This window comes from Zootoca vivipara, chromosome 12 (genome assembly GCF_963506605.1).
Source record: "Zootoca vivipara chromosome 12, rZooViv1.1, whole genome shotgun sequence".
In the NCBI taxonomy this organism is placed as follows: domain Eukaryota; kingdom Metazoa; phylum Chordata; class Lepidosauria; order Squamata; family Lacertidae; genus Zootoca; species Zootoca vivipara.
This window is the reverse complement of record NC_083287.1, coordinates 31,789,825-31,815,664: the sequence shown is the minus strand read 5'-3', so window position 1 is coordinate 31,815,664 and position 25,840 is coordinate 31,789,825. Positions and strand designations below refer to the sequence as shown.

General features: G+C 43.8%; 1 protein-coding gene across 2 annotated transcripts in view; it reads left to right on the top strand.

Annotated features, from left to right (window-relative positions):
* Positions 1-225: 225 nt before the first annotated feature.
* COL1A2 (collagen type I alpha 2 chain) overlaps positions 226-25,840 on the top strand; it is a 60,834-nt gene continuing 35,219 nt past the window's right edge. The window contains exons 1-16 of one of the 2 annotated variants that reach the window (XM_035128748.2): positions 226-356; positions 3,775-3,858; positions 4,279-4,335; positions 10,838-10,882; positions 11,390-11,443; positions 11,943-11,996; positions 12,962-13,015; positions 14,728-14,781; positions 17,030-17,083; positions 19,545-19,589; positions 20,105-20,158; positions 20,268-20,312; positions 22,373-22,426; positions 23,981-24,079; positions 24,341-24,385; positions 24,497-24,595. In XM_035128748.2, coding sequence (XP_034984639.2) covers positions 4,300-4,335; positions 10,838-10,882; positions 11,390-11,443; positions 11,943-11,996; positions 12,962-13,015; positions 14,728-14,781; positions 17,030-17,083; positions 19,545-19,589; positions 20,105-20,158; positions 20,268-20,312; positions 22,373-22,426; positions 23,981-24,079; positions 24,341-24,385; positions 24,497-24,595 — 792 coding nt within the window. In that variant the 5' untranslated portion in view covers positions 226-356; positions 3,775-3,858; positions 4,279-4,299. Of the gene's footprint in view, positions 357-3,774; positions 3,859-4,278; positions 4,336-10,837; positions 10,883-11,389; positions 11,444-11,942; positions 11,997-12,961; positions 13,016-14,727; positions 14,782-17,029; positions 17,084-19,544; positions 19,590-20,104; positions 20,160-20,267; positions 20,313-22,372; positions 22,427-23,980; positions 24,080-24,340; positions 24,386-24,496; positions 24,596-25,840 lie in introns of those variants that run through there. The other variant, XM_060280764.1, reaches the window with a different exon arrangement.

The following is a 25,840-nucleotide window of genomic DNA, read 5'->3' as shown; positions in this document are numbered from 1 at the left end:
CACGCATAAGCTCCTTTCAGGTTTCCTCCGAGGAAAGTTGGAATAGGATTGCAGCTCAAATGTGAAAATAAGTGCATGCTTGTCACTTAATGAAGAACTAATAAATAGTGCATTTTTATTTATGCATATTTGTCCTCTTGGTTTTCATTGAAAGCAAGAGTGTGTTCATTCTCTGGATAGTTACTCCTTTCAGTTCTACCTAAGCACTAGTTTTGCTGTTTTCATCAACAGACAGTTCTTTTTAACACCATAGGTTTCTGCACTTAAAACGATTGCTTGGAACACTCATTTACATTTTTTTTGTTGTTGTTCTTTTTCAGGGGCCCAGAGGAGGAAAAGGGCCACAAGGAGACAGGGTAAAGAACCATGATTTATATTTATATTTATATCTAAATCATGCCCTGGTGAATAAGGAAGAGCATGGTCTAAAGCGAAAAATCTCTGTTGTACCACCCCCACCAACCCTTGTTCAGAATTATGGCTATTTTTGTGTGCAACTTGTGAGACAATTCATACAAATGAGACTGCACTGTTTACAACTGAACACATCTACTTGGGGGGGGGAATGCTATGGGCACTATTTGGAAAGGGTCAGGAGGGCTGTGTAGCTTTAGGTGAGGCCAGAATTTGGACAGCAAGTGTTCCTGAATGCTTCAAAACGTCCATTGCGTATGGTTGAAGTGGTGATTATTCCCGTTGAAGTGTCTTGAGACTGATTTGCAGGTAATAGGTTTTCCAAAAAGCAATCATAAAACCACAGTATGATTAGTAGAGGCTCGTGGCTCTGGAATTCCTATGTGAATAAATAACATCCACCAGCAAAGTCACTTGAGTCAAAACCTTATAAAATCAAGAATGGAAATTGAGGTCACAACCCTGAGAGCTCTCCTATGCTTATTCCCCTGCCCGCTGCTTGTCCATTGATGCAAGCACATTGTCCGACACACCAGCACTGTTTTTCCTCTCCGATTCCCTCAAAAGGATCTCTCTGAAGAACCATTTAACTCATTCATTGCACAGGTGATGTGACAATTGCCCCCCCCCCCCGGGATATTGGGTGCAATGCTTCTTCAGGGTTCAGAGGAAGGAACAGGGGGAAAGCAGGTTGTGTTCAGAGATTGATCCGTAGGGTCGAAATTGCCTGTGGGATTTCTGACACAGAGGTAAATGAATGTGTATCGCTGAAGCCTCAGAGGTGCAGTTGCTCAGTAACCAGAGTCCACTTAATACAGTGTGTGTGTGTGTGTGTGTGTGTGTGTTTGTGTGTGTGTGTGTGTGTGTGTGTGTAGAGCAAATGAAGTTGACAAATGTGTCAGGGAGCCAGAGTTGATCCTATTACTCCCCCCACCCCGCCCTGTGAACAAATGAATTGGAAAACAGGTGTTTGCTACCTTGTAAAATGTGAAGCACTATGAGGGCAATTTGGTAATACATTACGTATCACTTGTGCAATTAAGTAGCTTTAGATTCTGGATTTAATAGTCTTACAGGGAGGAGGGGCTCAGATAATAAAGTGTCTTGCTTCTCTCACTTCAAAATGTGCTAATTGACCCCTAATATGTTGGGGGAGGTGGTCCTTCTCTTCTGAGTGGGGTCCTGGATTTTTGCCCTCAAAGTCTTTCCCTGACAACATCCCTGCCAAAAATTGGGCCTCCAATACTTGCTTCGAGGTTTGTTCTCCCCTCGGTAGTAGCTTAGAATGAAGTAACCGTTGCTGTTCAATATTTAGCATGTTTAAGCCCAAACAATTTGTGATCCACCATGCTTGTCACAGTTCATTAAGGAGCAACCAGGTGTCTGACAGGAGCTCCCTCCTTCATAAGTTTTGAAGGCCTAGGTTAGGTAGCCAAAACTTGGTACTTGCCATGAATAGCTTGTGTGCTGGATTTGACTTGGTGGTTGGAGGCCTGATTTAGGACTAACAATGTGTAAGGAACCAAGCCTTTAGCCTTTAATCGTCTGTGCTGTGTGAGATGCATGTCTGCTTGTTTTAAAATGGTCACTGCAGATATGGGCACTTTCCGAGTTGTTCAGAATACTTCATGCTTTTAGTTATTAAGGACACGAAGATCCCTTTACTATTGTGTAGGAGGCCACCTTGAATCCAAGAGTCTGTAGATGGATACTTGATAAAGAAGTATCTTCCATACATCATGAAATATCTGATGACTCGGAACCAGTTTAGGAAAGATTCTGATTTTGATTCCACCCTAGTCTAGCCTCTTGTTACTAGAATAGATGCTGGGTTGTCTGGTTAATATGTGGACCACAATTATTATTATTTAAATCACATCAGTGATATTTGGAATGCTTGTTGCTATTTGGAATAATGCTCTTAGGCTCTAAATAGGCTTAGTAAAAATTGACCTTTTTACCCACAGCTAAACACAGAATTTGCAGTGTTTTGATTAGCACGGAATTGATAAGTGCAATCTTTGGCAGTTGTAGCAAAACGGGATGATTGAAAAACCATGAAACAGAGAGTGCATTGAGTTACAATGCTTTCATAGGTTTCTTTTCATTCAACTAATATAGTCTGGGACTATATTACTCATCTAATGGGAATTAGCATGATTGTTTGTTCTGCTGAGATTTATACAATTTAAGAACATCAGTCTTAGAGTTAAGGCTTGTGCAAACTAATTAGTCTCCACTCTTATATATATATATGACAATCATCGTGATTATTGTCTTTGCAAGCCCACTTGCTCAACCAAATGGGGTGCACGCAACAGTTAAGTGAAATCAGGAAAGTAATTAACTTGCTTGGACCTCTCCAAAGCCAGAGAGCAGATAATATGGAGTTAGAACAAGTACTCATTTAAAGACAGTTAAAAGGTTACTACAGTGTCATTATCCTAGCATGGCAAGGTCTTCCCTAGCACAATGAGAATCTTTGTATGATAGCTCACAAGGGACAACCTTCTCTAACAATATGTGCTAGAATCCTTATCAGGCCTAAAATCAATGCACTAATGAAGTTTTTAAAGGCGTAACATAATGTGAATGGGTGGTATTCTGCTAAATTTTTCTCAGAGTAGATCCATTGAAATTAATGGACCTAACTTATATCCATTAATTTTAATGGACCTGCTTTGAGTAAAACTTAGTTGACTGTCACCCAGTAAGTCCTAGCAATAATATGCCGACAAAATGTTAAGGTGCTCAGCCTTTTCCACATGTTATGCCCATGATGAGGAAGCTGTGGCCCTGCAGATGTTGCTGGACTCCCAACTCCCATCAACCCCAGCCTTCATGGCCAATGATCAGCCATGATGGGATTTGTTATCCATCAACACAACAAACAATAAAACAGCTAGCACGTTCGCAAAGCTAAGCAGGGTCTGGTATGGTTTCAAACTGGATGGGGAACTGCTTTGTTGAGATTCCTGCATTGCAGGGGATTAGGCTACTCTCAGGGTACCTTTGAACACTATGATTCTAACATCTGGAGAGCTTCAGGTTCCCCATTCCCATGTTAAGGCCTTTAAGGCTGCAATTCTCTTCTCTCCTGCCTGCACATAAGCCTCGGTGAACTCACAGGCTTATTTCTAAATATACGTACATGCATAGGATCACACAACTAAATCTTCTAGTTGGCTAAAAGCAACAGTGACACATTTAAGTGGTTTCAACATTGTAAAGTACAGAAACACCAGCTGTTTCGATTATGCCGACTCATATTTGTAATTGAAATGACGTCACTGCTTTGAAATCTTCGGTAGCTATTTATATATTTTTGTAACTTTACATCATGCATTTTTTTTCCCATAGGGTCCACCAGGTTCACCAGGCAGAGATGGTGAAGATGGTCCCCCAGGCCCCCCAGGCCCCCCAGGCCCACCCGGTCTTGGCGGAGTAAGGCATCCATTGTTTTATTTTACTGAAGTTGATTGGTGATGTCTTGAAGCATCTTAATGTTTAAGCAGCTCGTAAAAGCCTGTCACGTCAAAAGCAGGGACCATGATCTTTAGCTGTGTCTTCTCAGGCATGTATAGAAATACTGTTGAGATCCATAGGTAGGAACACCCTTGAAGATACAGAAACCTTTACGGAAGGAAGGAACTTTTTCCATTTTACTTTGATTCCTTCTGCCTCCCTTCAATCAACCTCTTATTCATGATGTTGTTTTAAAAACAAGCACGAAGGCCTTGAGTTATAGGAATGCAAATTTGTTACCCTGCATTTATTTTCATTTTCATTTCGGATTAGAGTACATATTATTTAAATTCTGATCAAGCTCTTCCTTATGACGTATCCTCTTTTTAACTCCTACAGACCTTTGCTGCTCAATATGACATGTCCAAATCAGCTGATCTTGGCCCCGGACCTATGGTAAGCAAATGCTTCATTTCTCGCACAGGTACACGCACAAATTCAAATTGTGCTGGTGTGTCTTGCCACTGGTGGCGAGAGAGAATCCCCCCAGGAACAGCCTGCTCACGGAAATCTCCCCACGTGGTGTCTCTGCTACGTAATTGGCCTGCAGACCATACAGCAGCATTATACGGCCCACTGCACCTCCCAGCCAGGCATCTAACACTGTCATCCCTTGCAAGCCATGTGTGTTCAGAAAATGCATGAGATCCTGCTATTCCTTCATCCAGTGTGCTTCATGAATGGAGAAAGCCCATACTGGGGAAAGTTTTGCACCCTACCCAGGTCACTTCCAAGGAAGGTAGGTTAGCTATCCAGTGTCCCTTTGGTTCCAATACAGATTCTGATAGAATCTAGTGACCAGAGCCAGGAGACCAGTACATTGCTGGCCAACCTGGCCTTCTCATGAGACAAGAGCTGTAAGGGAAGAAACACCTACCCACCCATGCAGCTTTGTCCCAACATAGGCTGCCAGATGTAATGTGTTGTGATAGGTGCTGGGCTTGGCCACTTAATTTCTTCACCTGTGATTCTTGCCCACCTTGCAAGACAGGCTAGAGCCATCAGCATTAACAAGCCCAGTTAAAACACACACACACACACACACACACACAAAATTCCTTCCAGTAGCACCTTAGAGACCAACTAAGTTTGTCATTGGTATGAGCTTTCGTGTGCGTGCACACGAAAGCTCATACCAATGACAAACTTAGTTGGTCTCTAAGGTGCTACTGGAAGGGAAAAAATTATTTTGTTTCGACTACGGCAGACCAACACAGCTAACCTACCTATATCTAGAAGCCCAGTTAATTGGAAGTTGGCCCATTGAACTTGGTTCCAAGCAGCAGAAGAGCTTAGCGCCTGAGTTCCAGTGATTAGAAGCTCACCTCATTGATTTGATTTTGATGGCATTTATGTCCGAGGGGGAAATACTGCAGTCAGGTTTGCTGAATCAATGACTGTCAAAAATGGTCATGTCGTCTCATGCTCGGCGGTTATAACAGTTTTTAACAAAACGAAAACCATCCTCTGCGCAGTTAGGAGCCATGCTTTGCAACCCGTCAGCTATCACAAACAATAAGGTAAACGGCCCAAATACACATGATATTTTGTGATTTGAGCTTCAGTGCAAGCTTTCCCATCCCCTCCCCAAAAAATGAACAGCAGGGAGAGGGGGGGCAGATCTGAATTGGGACCTTGGCATGTAGCGTGTGTTTAGGGTTTTTGGTTTTTTTTAGATTTGGTCCCGATCTGGATTGGGACTCCCTCACTTGCATTTTGCATAAAGATAAAAAAACTACCATTGAAGTGAATGGGAGATTTCCTCCAGCAATGCAAGCTGCAGGTGTGGTTTCATGATTCAGACTGGGACCCATTGTGTGGGGCAAACTTTTAAAGCCCCGTACTGTTCTCCACGAGACGCGGGTGGCACTGTGGGTTAAACCACTGAGCCTAGGGCTTGCCAGTCAGAAGGTCGGCAGTTCGAATCCCCACTACAGGGTGAGCTCCCGTTGCTCGGTCCCAGCTCCTGCCAACCTAGCAGTTCGAAAGCACGTCAAAGTGCAAGTAGATAAATAGGTACCGCTCCAAGTGGGAAGGTAAACGGTGTTTCTGTTTCTGTGTGCTGCTCTGGTTCGCCAGAAGCGGCTTTGTCATGCTGGCCACATGACCTGGAAGCTGCACGCCGGCTCCCTCTGCCAATAACGCAAGATGAGTGCCGCAACCCCAGAGTCGGTCACAACTGGACCTAATGGTCAGGGGTCCCTTTACCTTTACTGTCCTCCACACACACATTCAGGTGCCCATCCAATGGAGCCTCTGCCCTGGCAATTTGCACTCAAGAGCAAACTATGCATTAAACATTGTGTGTAGTTTGGCTCTAATTGATTTACTAGAAAGTAAGCTCCACTGAACATAGTGGGGCTTTTTGTTATTATTACTTTTGCATGCCTTTTGGGGCACACTGTTCTCCCAAAGTGAATTTTAAAACTTATAAAGATGCAACCATATAAAAATAATTAAAGTTAAAAACCATCAGCTGCTAAACAGTTTCAGCATAGCACATTCATCAAACACAGGCTGAAGGAAACATGCCTTCTTTAAAAACAGAAGTGACAAGGTCATGGTGTTTGCCCTGGGAATAATAATAATAATAATAATAATAATAATAATAATAATAATAATAATAATAATAATATATTATTTATACCCCGCTCATCTGGGAAGGAGCAGGCTTGCCACCAAGAAGGCCCTGACAACTGAAAGCAGACTAAGAACTTGTTTCCAAGGGTAAAGATGCTGGGATTGCTCAGGTGGAATTAGATTCCCCCCCCCCCCAAGTGGATGTGTTTTGGATTATATAAAATGTAAACTGAGTATGGTATTTTTTTAAAAAAAAAAATCATGAAGGAACTTGGTTTCCCAACAAATAAAAAATAAAGATTAAAAGGCCCAGAATGAACTGCCAGCATTCATTTGCATCAAAATGCAGTATTTTTGCATTTAGTACATGAATTCCTGGAAACCATAGATGTTCTCTCGAAGCATTGACAAGGCATGAGGAATATGCTTCCATTCTTCATGCTCCCATGTCTGGTCTGAGGAGAGATCATTTATACAGCTTGCATGGAGAGATGTTCATTCTGTCCCTTCCTTAGGCTAATATGTGTCTCTTCCCTTCCCCCCCCCCCCCGACTCAAGAAGGAAGGGGAGAGGAAATGGCAAGGGGCTGATGCTTCCTCTCATCACTTCCAGAGAATGCTGAAGTTATCCAGAGTGCATTGCTGTCAAGTTCTCCCTTTTTAAAAAAGGGAAATTCCCTTATGCTGAATAGGCTTCCTCGCGAGAAAAGGGAAAACTTGACAGCTAGGCCAGAGTGCCATTTCTGATATTACAATTTCTCGTGTTAGAAAGAGAGTGGAAATGGTTTTTTCTTTACACACATGCAGACACATAAATATAACATATAAACATAAGGTTGCAAAATGGTGGGGGGAAATGGGGCCACTTCTATTTAAGGTCACAAAGCTCAAACCTGACTCAGAAATAGGTGGACTGCAAAGAAGGTCCCGGAAGCATTGTAGGACAGGGCTGGTTCCAGAGGCTGGTAAAATTGGCCGTTGGACAGGGCCTCAATACCAACTGTTCAAACAGTTCTGCCATTTCCGCTTTGTGCAGTCTAGGAAAATCAGGCGCAATCTGGAAGAAGAAAAAAACACCTCAGTGTGCATTTGCCACCTCTTTCCATGCAAGGGAGGCTCCATTGAGGATATTTTCCTTCAGCGCCCTAAACCTTCAGAGACAGCACTTCCACAAGACATAACACCTCAGGACAGGTTGGCCAGTTACTTGGAACCACGTGGTAGCCACATCTGAGTTCACCATGTGGCACCCAGAATTGTCTAGGGAGCCTCTAGCCATGTAGCTTGGCCCACTATTCCCATCCCTCTTCTGCCTCCCCACACTGTTGCGGTTGCCATGTGGCGAACCTCCAAGAAGGCACCTCATAGCTCCTAGTCTTCTCGATTCACCCTCATACTTGTTTACGACTCTTCCAGCTTCCCAAGGGTGGCAGCCCTCACATTTTTTTGTCTCCTTCCGTAAATGCAGCAACAGCATGTACGAAGGGTCAGAGTGGCAAAAGGACTGTGCTTGCCAGGATAGGGCAAGATGGTGGCGAGCTCAGCAGAGCTCGGGATTGGTGGTGACAACACGTTTGTGTGCACCTGTGGAGTCACCACCACCACCCAGCCAGAGCTGCCCTGACCTCTCTGCCATTTTGTCCTTTCACAATCCAAGCAAGCACAGCACTGCTCCATCCTCATTGTGGCAAGTACAGCTTTGCCAGGAGGGTGCAGCTGCCAACCCTCATGTGCCACTGCTGCACACATATTTTTACTGCTGAGAATTCACCTCCTCCAGCCAAGAACATAGAAGCCAGCACATCAATATCACCAGTATGCAATGTAGCTCTCATGTCTCACCCTGGGAGAATGCCAATCCTGCTCTACAACAGGGTTGGGCGACCTGTGGCCTTCCAGATGTTATTGGACTACAGCTCCTTCACCATTAGCCATGCTGTTTGGGGCTGGTGTGAGTCCAACAACATCTGGAGGGCCACAGTTTGCTTCCCTCCTGCTGTACAGTATGAGCACAAGTGCCCAACGTTAGGCAGAATTTGGAATGGTTATACAGCTGGTTCCAAGACCCTTTTCCTGAAGTTGTCTTCCACTATTTGCAGGGCAGTGGAAGAAATGGCAAAGAACATTGTTTTAGAGACACTTAGAGCAAGCCGCAGTATCCTTCAATGATAAGCCTAGAGAGAAATGCTTAGAGAAAATTTAAAAGTATATTAAAGCTAATGGTGGCTATTAAGAGGGCAGTGGTCATATATAATGGACAACATATGAGTACCTAATTTTATATTCTCCTGCATAATCCTGGACCCATTCTCCCATTCCAATGATATTTCTGATTTAAAGCTCCATGTAATCTCTTGATCCCTGATCTTGTGGCTTCTTGTTGCCATGAGAACTTCAAGGTACATATGGAGCTCTCATGGCCACAAGGTCTTGCTTGATCACTTAAATGGAGAGGGCTGCTCTGCTGTATGCACACAGAGATGCTCCAACCATGAAAGTGATTTTAAAAGGCCTAACCTTGCAGAAAACATTTAAACATCCATATTGGGAAGAGATCGTCAATCCATTATCCATCAGCTTGTGCCACCTATGCTCAAGGAATAGCCACTGATTTTTCTCTGAACATATTTTTGTGCAAGTGGTGGGAAGATTGTAGCGAGACACCTGCTTGGAGTCCTTCCTAGACAACAAGGACCTGCTTGAAATTACTGTAGAGTAAGGCAAGGTTCGAAGAAAACGAAGGTTCAGGCCCGGCTCTAGGGGTAGTCTTGGTGGCATGGGGCGCCAGGGTGCCGGGCCGGCAGGAGGGCGCTGCGCGGCGAAGCCACGCAGAAGCCATGCTGCGCGCTGCACCCACCCACCAGGGCGGGGGCGCCAGAGCGATCTCTGCGCCATGGCACCAGGGTGCCCGACCAGCTTGAGACGGCCCTGCGAAGGTTGCCAGCTCCTCTTTCTGCTCTCTTTATTTGCAGCTAGGACTATGGGCATATTTAGGGACTCAAACAATTCCTCTATATTCTTGTTCATAAAGATCAAGCTGGTGAGAATGCAGATCAAGGGGGAATGATCTGACACAGTGACATTTTGAATGATGGGAAATGCACCAATGTGTGATTCCTCTATAGATGTCCTCCTAAGGCTCCGCACAGCTGGAGGTGGGGAAACCACAAGAAACAGGAGCAGGTGGGTGACATCAGGAGCTTTGAGCTCTTAACCACCCACCTCTTTGCATGACCTCTGCTACATGCTGGAATGGAAGGGCAGGTCAGCCTACCATGCCTGTCCCATGGGGGAGTTATCACTGTTGTTTATTATTATTTTTTAAAGTATATCCCATCTAATTTCCAAATAAATTCATTAGAATACCAGGCATCACCACAGTGTGCGTGTGTGATATTACATTTCATCCCCCACCACAAGATCAAAGTATTGACGTTAGGAAAACCCCAAACCACAATAAATTACAAAATGGCCATCAGACCCAAACATCAAAGGGAAACCAGGTATGTTATTTAAATCCCTGAATCTCTTGGAATCCACTGGAATCCGCCTCCCTGCCTCTGAATCTGATGCAGCTCAGGTTCCACAGTTTCTAAAATCGAAGCCTGGCCATCCTAAAATAGAAGTTAAATATAATGAAAAATAATAAAAATGTAAAAGTGGGCAAATATAATAAAGCAGTAGATGAATAATTTTTGTCTGAGACGTTTCAGGTAAGCTAAAGCGCAAATTTTAATTCTTTCCCTTCTTTGAATAGGAGTCTGTTCATATCTACTATATTAGCCTTCCCACATCTGCTGGTGCCCTCCATATCTTTTAGACTACAACTCCCATCATCCCTGACCATTGGCCAATGCTGGCTGGGACTTTGTACTCTAAAACATCTGGAAGACACATGGTTGGGGAAGGTTGTACAATATCTATAGCGTTTAAGGCAAATTACATATGCTAATGTAAGGATGAGAAGCAAATTTCAACAAGTGCTAGTATTAATACTATGTTAGCAATAGATAAACACAGGAAAACACAGCTTTAAATTTATGATGCTATGCTACTAATATAATCTAAGGCTATTATAATATTATTATATAAAAAAATTGCACTGTGGTTCATGGTTTAATCTTGAAGCTTGATTTCAGGCAAATGATTAACAGTGCCTGAAATGTGCCTATGCACGGCTCCTTAAAAGTTTAATGTTTAATGGTACTTAGTCCCGAGTAAGTGCGGCTCAGAATTGCAGCCTAAGTGATACTGAAACCACTAGCTGGACCATCATTTTACTATTGCAGTATATTAACTATTCCTTTAACTTTTCCCAGGGTATAATGGGACCCAGAGGCCCTCCTGGAGTAACTGGACCCCCTGTAAGTATATTTGGAACACAGTCATTAGTAGGAAGAGAGATATGTTTGATACACATGCAGAAAGTTTTACCTTGGCTAGATCCTAAGCGGGTAACACCATATGTATAAGAGGTGCCCTATATTGACAGGTCCAGGACTGCTGTTGTCAGTCCCCTGGTATAGTTCTCAGTTTACAAACTGATGTGCCATGACCTTTCTCCTTTCAGTTTCCTGGCTCCCTTCCCAGTTTGCACCTTCGTGTTCTTGCCCTGAAGGCCCAAAACACACAATGTGTTTGCCTGATATCTCTCCATGTTACCACTGGTCACCTGGTCTGGTCTAGACTGGTCTGGGTTGAAGAACCCCAACATTTGCCTGAATCACAGCCTGTAACTCCCCATATCTCACTCTGCTTCCCTGCCCAGTTCTCTTCTCCAAACACCCCCATTGCTAGAAGAGTACTTATTTTGCCCACACGTAACATTCAAAACCGTATAAAATGTCTTTTGTCACCCACCCCATTTCTAGGGCTCTCCAGGCCATTCGGGACATGCAGGTGAACCCGGCGAACCTGGTCAAACAGTAAGTGGAACCATTTTTATTCTATTCTGAGAACGACAGGAATTCCGAAATACCCATTTGCAACGAAGCCCTTCCCCCAAATTGAAGTTTGGGCCTATTATCTGAGGTTCTTTTGCAAGCTAGCAAGGGTGGGAGAAGCAATAAATGAGTTCTGGTTCTGCTAGAGCACCATGCCTACTTGGTTTCCTCAAAGCAAGGGTGGGGACATAAAAGAGCTTGAGGGAGACAAAGGGTTTTTGCTAGACAGGTAGGCTTTAGATTTCTGTAACTGCCCGGTATCTGAGACCACTAGGGGAGCTGAAATCAGACCAAATACCAAGTCTTCTGATTTTTATTTTTTTTGAAACCCAGAAGCCATAAATAAAAACCCCACCCCACCCCAAGCTTGGATTAAAGAATTCAGGTCTAGAACTCTGGCTTAGTCAAGACACTAGATCATATGTAGCATGAAAGAACTATTGTTTTGTTTCAAATGAACATTTTTTCCCCCCATCACTAGGGTCCCCAAGGTGCTCGTGGTCCAATGGGTCCTCCTGGAAAGGCTGGTGAAGATGTAAGTATTCATTTGAACTGGGAATTGGGGGAGGGACAGAATGAGTAGGAGCCATTTCCTTTTCAAAACATTGGTTATCAGCATTTGTTATGGGCTGCCCTCTGTGTCCCATCCCCACCATCACTTTTGTAACCATCACTTCTGGTACGAAAGTTCCATTTCCATGCGTTTTGATAGCTCAAACATGTTTCCTAAGTTCCAGTGAAATGTCACTGTGTTGTAGAGTGTATTGAAATTTTAAAGGGTATTTTAAATAAAGCTGGATTTCCCAACTGTTCTGTTTCTGAAAAGTATCTCCAATTATTATTATTATTATTATTATTATTATTATTATTATTATTATTATTATTATTATTATTATTTATATCCCACCCATCTGGCAGCCATTCTGGGCAGCTTCCAACAGAATACAGTGGTACCTCTGGTTAAGAACTTAATTCGTTCTGGAGGTCCGTTCTTAACCTGAAACTGTTCTTAACCTGAGGCACCACTTTAGCTAATGAGGCCTCCCGCTGCTGCCGCCGCAATGCAATTTCTCATCCTGAAGCAAAGTTCTTAACCTGAGGTAATATTTCTGAGTTAGCGGAGTTTGTAACCTGAAGTGTTTGTAACCTGAAGCGTTTGTAACCCGAGGTACCACTGTATTAAAATACAATGATTCAATCTGCATTTTGTGAAATTAAGAAATGTGCAGTGCGAGCCTATAACGGACGTAAGTCCCTTCTCAATTCAGTAGGACTTACCCTTAAGTACCACCTCCATCATAAGTTCTTGTCCTAAAAATATAGGAGGAAATATAGCCTTCAAATGTGACATTGTGTCTCCTGAGGGAAAGATACTGCATGTTTGTCGGTTTTTAAGTGATTTGTGTTTTTCATACCTTGCATAGAGATATGTGAAATAGGTGCAGCTCACTTGCTTTTGCACATAAAAGATTTCAGTCATCTTGTCTAATGTTTCATTAGGGTCATCCTGGGAAACCCGGCCGACCTGGTGAGAGGGGTGTTCCTGGACCTCAGGTAAGTCTTGTGTTTTCAGTTGCCAATCTGTTTGCATAACTGCAGGGTAGGAAATTGAATTATCAGCCACCGCTCCTTACCAGTAGTTTTAGTGTCAATACAACTCCACCCTAAGGCAGAGATTCTACCTATTTACACCTGCTGGATCTTAACACCTAGCCAAAGAGCAGCACTATGAAGGTTGTCACATGATGTTCACCTGTATTCTACAAGAAATATGGTAATAGTATATCTGTACCTAAGCTATGTAACTCTAGACTATTACTATTACTATTAAGCAAGCATTAACAGTACCTCTGAGTATTTGGCAGTATATAAATTCAATAAATAATAATAATAGAAGTACTTTTGTTCAAATTCCAGTTTAAGGCCCTTCAAGTTTAAGCAGGTAAATTTTCTGATTAGATAATGCATACCAATATTTTTTCCAAAAAAAATTATTGGTGCTTTTTCAGAGATACACAAAAATACATATCCATATATATTTTTTATAATATGCTGAGATTAAACAGCTACTTAATCTATTAGAGAGCAAAGTCAGAAGGGAGAAAAGACAAGGAAAGGAGAAACCTAAAGAAAAAGAAAGTGAGGGGGGAAAGGAAAAGAAAGAAGAAACTAAAGAAAGATAAAGAAGAAGAAAAATAAAATAACTTCTGGTTTTCTGTGCTGCAGCTACATATGACATGGCATTCCTTCCTTAAGATCCAACCATTCTATCTTCTATAAACCAGGTGTTTGTTATTTCAATCTTCAAACCCATATATTACAAGATCATTTTCTCTTTCGTGCAAAAAGTCCATAAGAAATTTCCAACCCTTAACAAATGTCAGTAAATGATTTTTCTCTCATTCAACTTTGCCATCTCAGCCACGTCCAATAGTTTTATCAGCCATTTTTTAATAGTGGGTAGGGCTGTGTCTTTCCATCTTTGTGTATAGATCACTGATATTAAGTACTACTGTGCAATTTTATGGATGGGTTATGTTCACTTCTGGGATACTTTGCTTATTGTGTGGCATATACCCTGTTTCCCATATTTTAAGACATACCCATAAAATAAGCCATAGCAGGATTTTTAAGCATTCAAGGAATATAAGCCATACCCCGAAAATAAGACATAGTGCTAGCTGCAGCAGCAATGCCGGCCGCAGCAGGAGGAGGAGGAAAAAAATAAGACATCCCTTGAAAATAAGCCATAGTGTGTTTTTTTAGGAAAAAATAAATATAAGACGTGTCTTATAATATGAGAAACACGGTAAGCCTATAAAATGAACAGAATTTGGAACATTTTATACTGGGGATCAGCAACCAGGAGCCCCCTCCCCCCCCCGATAAAGACAAGGGAGGGGCTCATAATGACAGAAGATGTGCTTTGCATGCTGAAGGTCTCAGGTTCGATCCCGACATCTTCAGCTAAAAACAGTCAGTAGCTTATGGGAAAGGCTCTCTGCTTGAGGAGTACTGCTGCTCAGAGTAGACCGTACGCACAAATAGTCTGACTCTGTATGAGTCCAGACAGTTTCGTAGGCTTATGTGTCATGCCAGCTTCATGACCCAAAGGCAAAAGCAGTGCGTGGAGGGATCAGTGACTCTGGCAATGAGACTTGCAAGCAGCTCACCTTCGTAGCTGGGACTAACATATTGCACCCAAGTACTTTGTCTAGCAGCTTTTATTTGAGATGTTAAGCCTTGTCTCTCATTTTCCCACCCAGGGTACTCGTGGCTTTCCTGGAACTGCTGGCCTGCCTGGTTTCAAAGGAATAAGGGTGAGCATTTGACTGAAACAGGAACAAAATTAAGGGTGGTGACACTTAGTTAATACACCTATGGTATGTTCAGCAGCATGTACTGTGTCATTCTGTGCAACTACTGGTCTTAGACGGAAGCCTAAGGCTTGTTTGCGAAGGTGGCAATAAAGAAAGCTTCTGTCTTCATCACAGGTGCCAACTTAAATAAAATATATGGGGTGGCAGGTAAGCCCTGCCCCACATTATTGATCACATGATGCAGCAAGCACACACCATTTGAATGGCAATGCTCATCAATTTAAGGGAGACATATCTCCCACCCATATCACATGGTGTTTAGCCCCAGGTCCTGCATGTGTCTGTGATATGTCATTGTCAAAATTTTGAACGCACAATCAGCACTTTAAAGTGTAGTTTTAAGTATTTACAGTAAGTGCAGACCAAAAAGAAGCACTTTCCTTCTCCACCCGAAGGAAGTGGCAGTGACTGCTTCATCAAAACAGTCAATGACCACTGCTCACCTAGTCTGCCACATTCCCCTAGTTTACTGTGGCCCTTTCTAACTGCCTTGAGAAAGGCCAGTTTTTTCTCCTTTAGGGAAAAGGCATTTCCCTAAACAACTGTGTGTTGCTTCCCTGTTTACAGGCCTGGCGTCAAATGTTGGCCATGTTGGGCACTGGTCAAGGGCCCCAGGGACTTGAGAGGCACCTGCCCACTAGCCTGGCCATACCATCTTTCACTGCCCTCCCTGCCAGACCCTCAGATGTTTGTCAGTAGCAGGCAGCAGCGCTGGTTTTGTATGGGAGCCAAGCTCAACTCCCATTCCCGGTGGACACTCCCATTTTTTAATTACCCCAAAGTGTAACATCCAATGCATAGGTTCTCTGAAATATTACCTAGGTAGGACTACAGAACTATGAAATAGATTTCATAGGTTTGGGGCCTGGAGCATTGCTTTCTGGGTAATCTGAGATGGCAGCTGGCCACCATGGATGGGAGCTAAGCTTGCTCCCATTTGAAAGCACCTTTCCACCACTGAAGCATGTCTCTGGGCCTGGTGGAGGGTGGTGAATGGTGGCAGAGAAAGCAGTGGCAGGAGAAGCATGCAGTGGCAGGCTGTCATTGCCACAAGCAGGATTAGGCCCTGCTCTGGTTAAGGGGACTGCTGGGCCATCATTGACACCAAGTCTTGCACTGTCCCTGCCTGTTTCCACTTTCTCCCTCCTCTATTTTTTCACTCTGTATCAGATTTTAGGTTTTTGAGGAAGAAGTCCCTTTTGTATTCTGCAAAGCATCATGCACGCTGAAAGCAATATACAGGTGAAACTTAGAAAATTAGAATATGGTCGAAAAGTGCATTTATTTCAGTAAAGCAACTGATTTATTTTTTTCTTTTAATTTTTACAAATGCTTTCTTTTGGAAATTCCACAGTAATAAAACAAATAGTTACAACAATACAAAAATAAACATCGCTATTACATTCCATTAATTATATTCCATTTACGGTATAATTGATCTGCCTAACGACAAATAATTACAATTACAACAAATAAAGGCTTGACATATCTTGCTTTGCATGTCATGCATCTATCTCATATACGGTGGTGCCTCGACTTACGAATTTAATCCGTTCTGAAGGCACCTCCATAAGTCGAAAAATTCGTAAGTCGAAAAACGCCATTGGAAACGCGATTTCCCATAGGAATGCATTGGAAACGGAAAATTCGTAAGTCGAAGCAACCCTATCTAAAAATTCGTAAGTCAAAAAATCCCTATATAAAACCGCCACCGTTTTCCCCCGGATGTCGAGACATTCGTAAGCACGCGGCCATTACCCCCATTCGTAAGTCGAAAAATTCGGTTGTCCAGTCATTCGTAAGTCGAGGTACCACCATATTGGTTTCACCTTTTAAATTGAGTTACTGAAATAAATGCACTTTTCGATGATATTCTAATTTTCCAAGTTTCACCTGTATAAAAAATGAAAAGCAGTAATAGCTGTCTATAAAGCTACGAAAACATACAAACTGAAGAGGGCTGTCAAAGTTTGGGTCTGATGCAGACCAGAACCAAACCATGCTAAGGAAGGACAACTGTGTCCATCCTTAACTGACAATGATCCTCTTCAAGTGGGGGAACCAATATGGTGAATGCAGAGCAATGCTAGAGTTGTGTTTCAACCACTGCATGATAAAGAAATGGTTTCCTTAAAAGGGGGGACTGGGGGGGGCACTATACCCATCAGTGTTTCTTCTTCCAACATAGGGACACAACGGTTTGGATGGTCGGAAAGGAGAACCTGGTGCTCCCGGTAACAAGGTAAAAATGACTTTAATTTAACATACATTACATGGGTATTCCAGCAAGAGCACAGAGTGCGTGGCACCCCTTGTGTTTTCTATCCTGCATGCATGTTTTGTTCTAGTAGGCTTTATCCTTCTAAGAAAAATCAGCCTATGCTTGAAGGACAATAGCAGTTTGGTACTAAGCCCTTGAGATGCATGGACACAACAGAAAGTCTCACGGGTCCAAATTCTAGCATGGGAGCGAGATGAAATAAATAGCCAACTTGCTCTAAGCCAGCCTCCCTCAACCTTTGGTTAAGCTGTCTGGGACTGATGGGAGTTGGAGTCTGACAACATCTGGGGATCCAAGGAGGTGGAAAAACTCTGCACTTCTGGTTCTGACACTTGGAATTGCCAGTAGGGGCCCCCGTCTATGAGAAACTTTGAACTCGCCAATCCACCAAACCATGTGGCTAGTTTGAACTTGCCCCTGCCACTGCCTGAGTTGCTCATGAACTCTATGTGTGCATGTAGGACAAGGGTGGAATTCTAGTGCCTGCAGGTCTATTGTTTTCCCCTTTTGTGTGGGGTATACTAGAAATCCCAATAAATACATATGCAAATAAAAAACAGCGGGAGCTGCTGTAAACGTTAATCGTGTGGAGTGCTGCTGTTCCTGATTCCAGTAATTCCATTTCTCCTTCCTCCTCCATTTTTTCATTACTTAGTTTATGGGCAGCGCACAAATATAATAAATACATACAGGATTCTACCAGCAGTGTTTCAGCATCTGTGGTATTTGAGCCTGCTCCACTGAGGGAGGCGCCATAGCTCAGTGCCAGAGCATTTGCTTGGCATGCAGAAGGCCCTGGTTTTATTTCCCAGCATCTGCCAGGTAGGGCTGGGGAGATACCCTGCCGGAAACTCTGGAGGGCCTCAGCCGGTCAATGTAGATAACACTGAGCTAGCTGGAGCAATGGTCTGATTTGTTACAAGCTTCCTATGTTCCATTAGTATTGGGCTATTTTAGGGGTTTTTTCTCCTTCGGGGGGGGGGGAGGACTTTCCTTCTGCAAACCTTGGTGTTCTGCCAAGCCTGCTGCTCCTCCCGCTAGAGTATGCTTGCTGCCATTTTTCCTACAAAAGAAATGGCGCTCACAGCCTGGACATCAGAAATAGCGAGAATCATGTGTTGAGGCAAGCTAGCAAATGCATGTCTTATAAGGAACTGGCTTGCACTGACAGGCCTCTCCTTTCATTTTTGGAGTGAACTGAAACTAGCAGGTGTTCTTGAGACTTAAGTCTGCAATTACCAAAATGGGATATGTGGGAAATGAGAGCTTTTAAAGTTGCTTTACAGCCAGGAATCTCAGATATTCCTTTGTCTAATTTCTGTTTTCACATTAGCTCAGGGAACACCAGAGGTGGAGCCAGCAAACCAAATGGTGCTTTGAAATGCAGCTGGGTAGATAACACCACTCTCAGTAAAAAAAAACTCCCAAGGAAACAGAAAGCTGAGAAAAATACAAGTTGCTCCATTGGTCCCAAAGCAAACCAACATTGAGGGATGGGGTCTCCTGTATTGATCAGAGGGAGATAGGTTGGCCTTCTAGCTAAATGAAGACCCCAGGCTCAGGGAGGGTCAGGAAGAAGCTTAGCTTAATCTTCCCCCTCTTCCCTCCTCCTCTAGTACAGACACGAGGCTTTTGGGAAGCTTTTGCTTCCATTTTCGATTAACCATCGCTAGCTGTGTTGAAACTGTGGTTAATGTTAACTGTGGCTTGTTTGAAACCATTTGAGTTCAGGCTATGGGTTATGAAGCTGGTTTGTCTCAACGAGCCATAGTTACAGTTAATACTGGGTTCAGTTTCACATGTAGCCCTCAGCTGGTTAGTTGAAATTGGAAAAGAAAATGTACAAAGCTTTTCCTCGCAAGCATATGGCAGGAGAGGGAGTGCAAAAGCCCGGATAGAGAAGCTAGACCTGTTCCCAGGTCCTTATTGCATCAGCCTGTATCAACTTTGGCAAATACCAGTAGAGTTTCTTTGGCTGGAATCTGTGCATCTGTTAGCTTCATGGTACACTGCATATGAGACCTTTATAGATCAACCTGTCCAGACACATGCATGCAATTGTGGTGGTTGCCTTTAGCCAGCAAATTTTTTTGATCTCAGTCCCAAGAGTCACACTTCAGTTCCAGTGAAATTAATGGGACATAAGATTGTCACACAGTTAGCTTTTTCCTTTACTTTTGTGCAATGCATTTTATCTGGGCTACAGCCAACATCTGTTCTATCCCTCTTCTACAAACCCTCTTTGCTAACTAGATTGCTAAGCTGATAAGAGGCTTTACTTTGTATGAACTTTTGTGTATTTATTTAAATGCCAGAAGTGCAAACTTTCTGACTACATCTTTTGCTACGTCAGTAATAAGACTTTGCAAGGAAATGACAACCTAAACCATGGGCTAAATGGAGAATATTTTGTCATTTGCAGGGCGAACCTGGTGCCCCTGGTGAAAATGGTACTCCCGGACAATCTGTAAGTATTTTCTCCCTGTGACTTACACAGTATTATGTCATCAAATTTCCTGTTATCATTAGTTAAAGTTTGCTAGTTGCTTTAATGGAGTGTCCAGTGTTTAAGAGAAATGATTCTGTTTGATTAGAATATTTGACTTGCTATGTTGAGGGCAACAGTAAATCTGCAGTCCTTTCCTCACTTGGGTGTGTGCCAGTCCCATTGAGTTAAATCTGAGTTGAGCATGCATAACTTGAATCAGGAAGCGTTGCATCCTATTGTGGAAACTGAGAAAAGACTGAAGCTATACTAGACTATGCTTTGTAATGCACTGCAGCTTATTATTATTACTACTAGTACTAGAAAGAAAATAATATTGTGGGGGGGTATTGTTTTTGTTTCTTAAACAACGCTATGAATTTTTGAGTTTCTATATCATAAACCACCCTGTGATCCTCTGAAGAAGGGTGCTGTGGAAATTTATTAAATGAAATAAATAAATATTCGGTAATTCTTTGCGTGTCCTTTGCTTTCAGGGTGCTCGTGGTCTCCCTGGTGAAAGGGGAAGAGTTGGCGCTCCTGGTGCAGTTGTAAGTGACTCCCCTACCTGTACAACGTGGTTTCCGTTTTCTTTCTTTTGGGTTCTTCAATTTTGTACCAGGAATTTAAGATATAAAGAGAGCCTTTGTTTTCTTTTAGGGGGCTCGTGGCAGTGATGGAAGTAACGGTCCCACTGGTCCCGCTGTAAGTCCAAACTTTAATGTTTTATCATTCTGTCCTGATGAATGACACACACTGTGACTCGCCAGTCACTTGTATTTCTCTGTGCGATGGTCTCCTGTCTTTCTCTCTGCCCTTTATCAGTTGCACAAAAGGAAAACTTTTCTATCTTCCTTCATTCCTTCCTTTTTCAAATAATATTAGTAGTATTCTCAGGGTGCTTCCACAGATTTTTCAGCTCATGCCTGAGATCCAGTGTTTTGGACTGACTGTTTTAGAAGTGATGGCTGGATTTGCGCAACCCAAGCTGCATAGAAGCTGTGGGAGCTCTCCCCGCACAGATAGTGACATTATTGGCCCTCTTCAGCAGCCTGACTAGTGGGAGTCCAGGCTCTGTAGTTATATATATCTGAAGATCCCTTTTCCTCATCTGTTTTCTGGTGGTGCTTAGTAGCTGAGATAATAAGATCTGCCTTGTACACTGCTTATAAAGCAGCTACTCTTAAGAAGGGATGGATTGATCAGTGTAATTTCTGCTCCATGCCAGTTTTGCATGTTTTCATTCAATGTCTGTTCCATCCCACTTCCAAATTAATCTGCCATTTTTTAAAACCACTGTATTGAAGTGCGTACTTTAGCTCAATGTACACTTTCCCAAGCATATGTTCTGCTAAAGTGAAAATGTTTAATAAACACATTGGGATACATTTTTTTTGAGCTGAGAATTGTATCATGAAATTTGCAGAAATGTGAAATCTAAAGGATGTTTGCATTTCTGATCCACACATTAGTCCAGGAGGTGTGAAACGGGTCAGTCTACATAAGAATTCACAGATTCTGAATTCTTCAAGCATTCCCACCTCTGGTTAGGGGGAAAACTGGCTGATTCAGAAACGGAACATGAGGCTTTATTTCTCCAAGTGCCCCTCCCCTTGGGAATTTGGAGATTGACCCCAGTAGAAAGATGTCCACAGGGGTCTGGTGGTGTCCGTGTGACATCAGTTTCCCATCCCTGCTTTATATCCTGAATTATCCAGGGTCTAGCCTAGACAGCGAACCAATCACGTTGTCTCCTAGCAGTTACTGCCAGTGTGATTGCTCTATGGCTGGATATACAGCATCTCAGTTTTTTCAACACATTCTGTTGCACTTTTGCAAGTGATGCTAAAATTGCACTCTCTCACTTGTAACTAATGCAGTGTTCTGTCCCCGTCCTCCCCCCCCCCTTTAAATGCAGCATCTAGAAAGTGGGTGCTTGTTTATCATAACAGCTAGGCAAGCATGTTAAACAGAGAAGCAGAAAAATACATCCTTGCAAGAACAACCTTTATTATACCTTAAAAGTTTTTTTTTAATGGTTCTTAGCTCATTCTTTTTTCTGGAGTCACCCACACACAGAGGTGCATTGGCCCAGAAGCAATGTTTGTAATGGCAGCAGTGATGCCCTGCAACCTCTATATGATGGATATGGCAAGCTACATATTGAGCCATATCCCCTTCCTTGGCATTTTGTGCCCAGTGAACATGCTCAGTCCTCAATGGATTTCCCCCCCTCCTCCCACCCAGGGTCCTTTTCCTGGTATTTTTTTTTGGGGGGGGCGAGTTGGAGGTACTTCTGCAGACCTCAAGATCTCCCCCAAGTCTGCTGATTCTCCCCCATTGTGTGCAGATATGGTACTGTTTTGGCTCCATAAGCAGCAACACTTATGCCTGAACACCTGAACATCAGAAATAAAGGGAATGATGGAAAACGTCAGAACTAAGCGTGATGAAACCTCCTGCCTTTGTCATCTCTCTGGGCTGCGATAACCTGGCAGGGGTCCCAAGTTTTGCAGGCCTGCTTTGGGGGCACTGCCATGCCAAAATGTGACACTTTCATGCGTTTGGCTCTAAGATGGCATTCAAACCTTGTTCTTGGGCTCAAGTCTGTTGTCATGTAGGCAATCCACTTGGTTGCTTCGGGATCCCATGAGATGTATCTTGGTCATTGATTCCTATGGCCTGGCCTCTTTCCTTTCTCTCCTTCTCAGCCTGCTGCTTGCACCTGCAGATCTTGAAGGATTTCTCTTTCTTTATTTTCACAGGGTCCCATGGGTGCTGCTGGAGCTCCAGGATTCTCAGGTGCTCCCGGAGCCAAGGTATGACGTATATTCCGCCCCCTCAAGCCCATATGCTCAATGAAATGTTTTCAAACCAAGCAATGCTTTAGCTGTACAATGAGAAGAATACAGGTTGTCCCCACCTACAAACATTCGCCACGACCATTCGTAGTTTTCTTTAAACTAATCAAATTGCAGTTGAAATGCAAAATTGCAATGCTATTTGGTTTGTTCCACACAGTAGGCTGTATGTAGAGGTGTCCCTCCACTGTCACAAGACAGCATGCATTAGTGGAAAGGAGGAAAGGTGGTCTTTTGCCAATTCCTCCTTCTCTCTGCAGCCCCCTGCTCCAGAGAGCTAGGGCATACTCTGGTAGGCAGTGTGGAGGGCGAAGGAGGGGATTTGTGAAAATCATCTCCTCACACCTTTCAGCTCATGTAAGGGTTTGCTGGACCAAAGAGCAGAGAGACTGAGCTGGTTCTATCCCCATGCCAAAAATATACATATTGCATTAGGGGAGATGTTGGGTGATGTTTTCCCCAAAACCATTAGCGGGAGAAATCAGCGGTTTGCTGTTGACTTAGGATAGATTCGCATAACTGCGTTTGCTCTCCTGTAAGCAAGAAAAATTAATGGCATGTGCGGAAATTGCAGATGAAATTATTTCTAGTTCTAGTGGTCATGATGATTGGGTCGGTTTGTAATAGCCAGGCAAAGATGGGCAGTAACGAAATTGTGCATCTAGCTAAAGAGAAAGAGAAAGCACTTGCTTTTCTCTCAGGAAGGCTAATGTGGCATTGGCACATTGTCTTCATATGGATGTTGTAGATCCACAAAAGCCTCCGTATGCCAGCACGCAGGGGCAGGTCTTGGTAATGTGCCGCTCTGTGCAAGGGCACAGGTTTAAGCCGAGCTTTGGGAGGGAGGTGTGAGGCTCTGGCAGGGCCCTAGAGTCCTTCCACCTCCTTCCCAAAGCCCGGTAGGCACTTCTCCTGCTTTTGTAAGGAGGCAGGAGGACTCCAGGGCCCTTTCGGAGCCCTAACACAGGCATCCCCAAACTGCGGCCCTCCAGATGTTTTGGCCTACAACTACCATGATCCCTAGCTATCAGGACCAGTGATCAGGGTTGATGGGAATTGTAGTCCAAAACATCTGGAGGGCCGAAGTTTGGGGGTGCCTGCCCTAACACCTCCTTTCTGAATCAGGGCAAGTGCTTGCCAGGCTTTGAGAAGGCGCCCTTCTCAGTTGCACACCCAGCGTGGCTGCACCGCTCACCCTGCCCTAAATCCACTTTGATGCAATGCACTGCATGATCCAAACTCAAACATAAGGAATGTAAAATAAATAATAACAATGGCAACAACAGAGCTAGCATATCTTATCTTTTGCTGAACTATCTGCTGCAATTGAATCATGATTACTGTACTATCTTGTGCTCATCTTAACTGAGACAGCCACACTGGGGACGTTACCTGTTTTGTTTTGTTTTGTTTTCTAAGCCTGATTAGAGTAGTATAGGCTTAATAAGTGCTGAAATGAACCATACACCGAACACTCAGAACTCACTACACACACCCTCTCTTCCCAAACAGGGTGAAGTTGGTTCTGCTGGCAACACGGGTCCCTCTGGTCCTGCTGGCCCTCGTGGTGAGGTTGGACTCCCTGGTGCTTCCGGTCCTGTTGGCCCTCCAGTAAGTTACCCTTGAAGTTTCTGCTACCGATGAATGTGGTTCCTTGCATCTGCTTTTGAGTTATTTCGTTTATATATGTCGCTTGGGCATAAAGAAACATCTAAGCGGTTTGTACACACACACACACCTCAAAACCAGTATGTCTAGATAACATGAGCAGGCGATCATATACTGTATATTTAAAACCTAATATTATCCTTCTCTCTCTCTCTCTCTCTCTCTCTCTCTCTCTCTCTCTCTCTCTCTCTCTCTCTCTCTTAGGGTAACCCTGGTAACAACGGCATTAATGGTGCTAAAGGCGCAGCTGTAAGTATGCAGGCATCAAACTGGATTGTTCCTTAGGAAAAGCTTCTGTGGCGCTACAGAGGAGAGTTCTGACATACGTTCTTCTCCTTCTTCTCTCTCCTTTCTGGGCAGGGTCTTCCCGGTCCAGCTGGTGCTCCTGGCCTGCCTGGTCCCCGTGGTATGATTGGCGCTTCTGGAGCCGCTGGTGCTGCTGGAGCTAGAGGACTTGTTGTAAGTGATGCTATCTACCGTATATGCCTCCTTTTTGCAATTTATGGGTCCTGCCTTTTTGACAGTGTGCATGGCCTGCCTTTCAGTCAAGTGTTATCAAAGCGGCTTACAAACGGCAGGTATCTCCCAAATCACCCATCATGCAGCTGCACACTAATACACACATGTACAAGCCAGCAGCCTTTGTTCCTCTGCTCTCCAGCCCCAGGAACTGGAGGGAGGGAACAACCCACCCCCTGAAGCTGCTCCTTGTCTGGCCAATAAGCACAGGTTGGCCATGATGTTCTTCCTGGGAGATAGGGGCAGGCAGTGCAGCTTCCCCAGTGATCCTTGGTCTCCTGTCCAGTGGCAGAAGGCAGGGAGTGCTTCCCTCTGATTCCACAGTCCCTGTTGCTTCCACAAAGGCCAGCAGGGCATCGTTTTAGTGTCTGAGTTGCCTTCGTACTTAGGATGCTGGTCTTGCCTGCCAGCAACTGGGCTTGGTCTAGCTGAAGGCTGCCCCGGCTGGCACACAGTTGCCCAATGCCCTTGCTAGAACATTGGGCACCGTTGTTACATGGTTCATATCCAACCAAGTGTAAAGTGGTGTCAATGTAAAATGCCTGTGGTCATTTTGCCTTCTGTTGGCATAGTGCTGTTTTCCACCAAGCTGTTAATGTCTAATGCCAACAACAGTCACACTTGCAGATTCTCTCTTTTATGTCAACTTTGCCAACGAAAGGGTTGTTCTTACAGCGGCAATCCTTACAGCAGCTCTGTATGGGAGACCAATATTGGGGAGAATACTGGAGCCACGAAGTTTGTCCATGACTTAAGTCAGATTTGAGCTAGTAACTGCTTATTAATGTAGAACTCGAGCTGCTTATTCCCCTTCAACTAGAAACAGCTTATTCCCCTATTGTGCTGCATTGATTGTTCCCTTTCTCCAATAAACACACCATCCAAGCCAGTTCTCAAATGACCAGGGGCAGGGCAAGGGAGACAGAGCAGGCCTAGCTCTCTTATATCCTGTGCCAGCTACTATTTGTAAGGCTACAGGGTAATGGGATGCTTTGGAGAGTGAAACATGGGTTTCATTAATGCCGTTCCCCTTGCATCTACCCCCCATCCACCCACCCCCCGCGCAATAATTCAAGACCAAATCTGGGCTAGGAACAGCCCAATTTGGATGATTGAAGCTGCAATCCTATATCCGGTTACCTGTGAGATGGGGGGGACAGGACCACAGATTTAAGTAGGAACCAA